At 38.9% G+C, this 5,837-nt stretch overlaps 1 protein-coding gene across 1 annotated transcript; it reads left to right on the top strand.

Annotated features, from left to right (window-relative positions):
* Positions 1-1,774: 1,774 nt before the first annotated feature.
* dusp2 (dual specificity phosphatase 2) lies at positions 1,775-5,219 on the top strand. The gene is made up of 4 exons (XM_064353873.1): positions 1,775-2,447; positions 3,117-3,247; positions 3,583-3,802; positions 4,004-5,219. The coding sequence occupies exons 1-4, from the start codon at positions 2,054-2,056 to the stop codon at positions 4,216-4,218; spliced, it is 960 nt and encodes a 319-aa protein (XP_064209943.1). The 5' UTR covers positions 1,775-2,053; the 3' UTR covers positions 4,219-5,219.
* The last annotated feature ends 618 nt before the right edge of the window (positions 5,220-5,837 follow it).

Consider the following 5,837-nt stretch of genomic DNA (forward strand, 5'->3'; position numbering starts at 1 on the left):
AGGATATTCAGCTCTCCATGCTGGTTTCTCTGGGGCAATTTAGAACCCTTATCAAAGAAGTTTGATCCTTCTCTTGTACATGATTTAATTGAATAGCTTGTGTTCTGATAAACGGTTTTATAGTGTATTTATGGAATCGTTTTATTGTGTATTGATGGAATTGTTTATTATTTTAACGGATCTTCTTGATGCTATAATCGGGGCTCCCTTGTGAAAGAGACCCTGGTCTCAATGGGATTTTCCTGTATAAATAAAGGTTATTAGTCGATCAATCAATCAATCAATCAACCAAAACTTGACAGCCAACATCACATTTTCATATGAATAAGCATTTTTAAGACAGGGATGAAGAGGCCAGCCTAGTTATGCTCACGGTCAGTCAGATAAACCCAATAATGGTAATGACACCCAAACATCCAGAGCCTGGCACCAGGTGAAAACTGTTTTAAGATCCGTTTTATTTTGATTGTGTCACGGAACAGCTTTGCGTCAGTCTCTAACAGGCATCCGTGTGGGTCCCTTAATAGTTACTGCCTGAGTTTTTCAACCTCGCCCACGCCCACGCACTGTTGCATTCCAGTAGACTGTTTTTTCTTTTCTTCTGCAATATGAAATACTAATTTGCTGCCATCGTGCTAAATAAATGGAACATTAGCACTGATTATAAAATGTTCCTATTTGGCACAGCCATTTCAAGGTAAGATTCACTGAGCTCTGATTAATGAAATGAGAGGGAGAGACTGAGAGAGAGAGAGAGAGAGAGAGAGAGAGAAAGAGAGAGCGAGAGAGAGAGAGAGAGAACAAAAACTGGGACGAAATAGATTTTCTTTATTTGTGATTATGGTCTCAGATTAAAGGACGTTTTTCAGGATTATAATAAATAATACACCTTCATGCACTGGTATTGATATTTTGTTATGATTTATAGAAGTTTTTATAATGTAGGCTCTGGTTATACACCCCATACTTCAACCGTGAATGTTGTTTTCTAAAAGACAGGACAGTCGTGCTTTCAGCATGTATACCAAGATTCAATTTTTAATTTACACAAACTTTTAGACTACACTCTGATCAGGAAATGACTTCACTGGGGTTCCGGAGATGGAATCACATGATTCAATTATATCATACCCCTTAGTCACACATTCACTCACTGTACAGTGAAAGGATTCGGACCCTGTTGTCTCACTGAAGTTGATCGTTGACAAGGTCCTCTGAACTATCAATTTCTTTGTGTAAGTTTGGCAATGACATTTAAATACTTCAGGGGAAAGTATTTTTAAAGAGAGGACAAAGAGGAAGAGATGTGGGAGGAAGACGGGAAAAAGAGTAGTGATTACAGTAATGTAAATTATGCAAACCCAAGGAGCAATGTTCAAAAGTAATGTAAACACAGAGAGTATCACAGGGGCCAAAACATACAGGAATGAATCGGTTGTGATTCACTGGCAGCCCCGTTTGAAAGAAAAAAAGTTTTCAGGGATAAACCCACACTCAGATAACTTCAGCGTAATTGAGGTCGGGTTTTTTACGTGAAAAAACATTGCCAATTTACCCGCGGATAACGTCATAACAATACAAACACGGGGTAACCCCCGAGTACCACGTGCGAGTGGGAAAATTGGTGCGCTAGCGTCACAAGCCATATTAGGCACACCCGGCGTAGGCAGACCTCTATACATGGTAGTTCCGTCAGTGACGTTTATTCCTTTTGCGGAAAACCAGGCGGGGGCTCCTGTAAGTCATCGGCAGTAGAAAAGCCCGTGCTCCGCCCATCTTCATCACTCTACAGCTGTTAACAATAACTGAGAACTCAAAACAGACATTGACAAGGCAAGCAGTTTCAAAATATCAGAAAATAACTTTGAATAGCTTTTCAAAACTATAATGTACAATAGTCAATGACGAGAGACATTACGTTTTTCTAAATCTTTTTTATCAAGTTACTTTCAAACAAAAATATGCTCAAGGCTGCATTCAGAAACTAAAAAAAAAAAAAAACAGGGATTCACATTTAAGTATTAAGTTTGTTCGTTGTTGTCATAGTTTCAGTATGGGGATGAGTGACTTGTTCGAGATTGCCGGTGGTGAGTTGGCTCAGATTCTGCGGACTCTGCCGGAGCACTTCGCAGCTGGTGGCTCTCTCGTTTTGGACTGCAGGCCGTTCCTTGCGTATTCTCGATCACACATCTGTGGCTCCCGAAATGTGAACTGGAACTCCATGATTCGCCGTCGGTCGAAAACCTCGGTGGTTAGTTTGGAGTGGCTGGTGCCGGACAAGACACTTCTGGGTCGTCTGCGCAGCGGCGAGTTCTCGCCGGTAATTGTGCTAGATGAGGACAGTCGCTCTGTTGCTGACCTGAAAAGCGAGAGTCTTGCCAGCATGCTGCTTACTGCCCTACATGCCGAAGTTGAGCCGGGAACCACGCAGATCTGCTTCTTACAAGGTACCCTTTTTATGTGTGTTTTGAGAAAGACATGTGTAGGCTATTGAAACAAGAAAATTAAAATGATAAAAATCTATATTCTGCTGGGTCTATATATAGAATAATAAATAAAAGAGAGGAAAGTGAATTTTAAAAAAATGGTTAACTTAATTTTACACACACATTTTATAGCTACACGGCCACAATAACTACATATTTCAAGCCCCTGTATAGCAAAGTATTCGGCTTCAAAGCATTTAGGCCTATATTTTCACTCTTCCAAAAATATTTTTACAATTTGTATAATTCTTTCCACAATTAACATAATATTTTGGCGGTTATATGCCTAATTGATGTTTATTACAACACAAAATAATCAGTAATCGTTTTACGAATGTTTTTATGGCATCATCCAATGAATTAAAGACCAAACAGGGCTGATATAGAAGTCCTTATTAGAAACCGTGATGATACATGATTTCAGAAATGTTTATAGGCCTTGGTATTTGTACAAGTACTGCAATGTATGCATTATCCTGCAAACCATGTTATTTGCCGAAATAATATCTGCCAAATTGTGTTGAAGGGTTTCAGAGATTTAATATAGGATAAATCTATTGAGATCTTACTGAAATTGTTGAGCCTTGGTGTTGCCTTTCGAAAGTATAACGTATTTTATTTAACTTTTAGGTGGATTCGACGGCTTCTTCGCTTTGTATCCAGATCTGTGCGTCAACGCCCCGCCAGTGAATGGAAATCAAAGCGCCTTCCGGGACTCTGAACCGGGCATGTCAGGGAGAAATACTCCCCTCTATGATCAGGTGAGTTAAGACTTGGAAAATTGATGTAAAAATATGATAATAAATAAGAAAGTGCAAATAAAAATATCTATATTTAAATCTTGCTTTATGCTATACCGAGGTCTATTTAAAAAAATAAAATAAAATTACAATTAATTTACAATAGCCTACCCTAAACGTGAAATGGGACATAGTGTGCGAATTATTCTGCACATGAGAAGAATACTTTAAACATCAAACAGCACACGCAGAAGTAATCGACGATGGATATTATTGACCAATTAAAACTCTCAAAGTGTTTTGATGATATGGGTATTTTCACTTGTGTCTTAACGTGTCATTGTTTTGATTATCAGGGCGGTCCGGTAGAAATCCTACCCTTCCTGTTTCTGGGCAGCGCTCATCACTCGTCCAGGCGGGAGACTCTCGCAAATTGCGGCATCACCGCTGTGCTCAACGTGTCTTCGTCCTGTCCCAACCTTTTTGAGGACGAGTTTAACTACAAGACCCTACGTGTGGAAGACAGCCTCGCGACAGACCTCCGCGCACGATTCCCCGAGGCAATCGACTTTATTGGTAAGCTTACTCTGCCACTGTGTTCTTCAAAGCTCTTGGAACTTGTCATGATAGCATGATAAATGCTTGATCGCACCAGAGCAAAACAAATATAATCTATAACGATTCAGTAGTCGAGTCAAACATGTCAGGGTCTGCATACTTTATTGTCGAGGTAATTGGTAAATACAAGCTAACCCTTGCTTCCTTCTCTTCATACAGACTCAGTGAAGGGGTGCGGTGGGCGTGTACTGGTGCATTGCCAGGCTGGCATCTCGCGCTCTGCCACGATCTGCCTGGCATACCTGATCCACTCGCGCCGCGTGCGCCTGGACGAGGCCTTCGACTTTGTGAAGCAGCGACGCCGTGTCATTTCGCCAAATCTGGCCTTCATGGGCCAACTGCTGCAGTTTGAGACCGACGTGCTGTGTCACTGAAGCTGCGTTTCCAAACAATCCGCACGGAGTAGAACGAGTTTCACTAGTTCACACGAAACACAATAAGGGTCGAGAAACTTCCAAACCGAGAAATTGGAATATTTAGCCTGAAAAGCAAACGTGGAGACGCTGTACGCCACGATTGTGCATTGCAAACTCCAGGACCATTTTATTTTTATTCCTGGCTCAACGCTGCCACAGTTGACACTAACTATGTGAGCAAATTATGGAGCACCGTTTAGTACGTCATTTGTACGGCACGTTACCGGTGTGACCCAGATGAAAGCGTGAATGACTGTCTGAAACCATTTCTGATTAATTCACACTCCTTTATAAACCATTGCTATTTGCCTTTGGGATGGTTTCACAAACCAGTGTAGGTTATGATCAGTATCATGCAGAGCCATATCTTATGCAATGGCTTAGAACTGAAAGCTCCTCTTATGCCTCTTAGGTATTAGTTATATTTTGCACTAGTGATGGGAAAAAGGCCTATCCCAATTTTTTGTTTGTTTGTTTGTAGATTTTTTTAAACTGTTTTAAACATATAAATATATATTGTTTAATGACTGTGAATATGTTGAAATTGTATTCAGCACTGCACTTTTCTATTTTGAAATGTAAAAAGTTAATTGATTTGTATTACTTTCATACAGATTAAATTATTTCTAATTTATGGAAACACGTATGTCTATTTGTTTTCAGTTTCTACTTTGATAATAATCTCTCTGGAAAAGATTCTTTAATTCTTTTAAGGATTAAACAATCAACCAAAAGACCAATTCTCAAACATTTTTCTTACTTTGATTAAGGGAGTACTTTCCCATTTTTTGATAACGTACAAGGGTAAACTAATGAAAAAATGTAATTAGATTTATGTTTGCATTACATTACACTAAGAAGGGAAAAGAATGCTCGTTTTTTAATTTAATGTTTTTTTTTTGGATGGTATATCATATGACCTTCATTTCAAAATTAAAACATTTGCTTCTTCTGTCGTATCACTGGTGACAGGTATACTTTCCAGTTAAATTTGATTTTCTCTTTTACGACCGTAACAATTTTAAGACTGGGAAAATCTCAAAGGCTACAACCAGATAAGAATCTAATAACATTTAATGGACAGTTTAACAAACAAGCTTTTAATTAATGGGCTTTATTGAGCAGTTAATTAAATACTGAACTGAATTTTTCATTCACAGTTAATTATCTGTTACATGGCCTCTATAGAAGGTAATACATTATTGGAAGTGTGTTTAGCAAAGAAAGCTACAGCTAGAGGCAGTGCTTCTCTGTAGGTTGCTGATTTTGGGCCTGGAAGAATCCAGCATTAACAGCTAATTAATTGCATTTAAGACAACTCTCCGTGTTTAACATCACTCTACATGTTTGAACATCACTCATCACTGTGAAGTGCTATGAGTCCCCAGCTGGTGAGGAAAGTGCTATACAAATGTAAATAATTGAGTTATTGTGTGTCTTAAGGTTTTAAATATTTCAAACAATGATTTGATCCATTTTTGATATGCAGTGAATTCCCAGGATCAGAACTGAGGGACACTGGGCTGATGGTTACTTTTATACACTACAATATACGCTATATGACCAAATGTATCCAA

The sequence above is a fragment of the Anguilla rostrata genome, chromosome 10, assembly GCF_018555375.3.
Source record: "Anguilla rostrata isolate EN2019 chromosome 10, ASM1855537v3, whole genome shotgun sequence".
Lineage (NCBI taxonomy): Eukaryota > Metazoa > Chordata > Actinopteri > Anguilliformes > Anguillidae > Anguilla > Anguilla rostrata.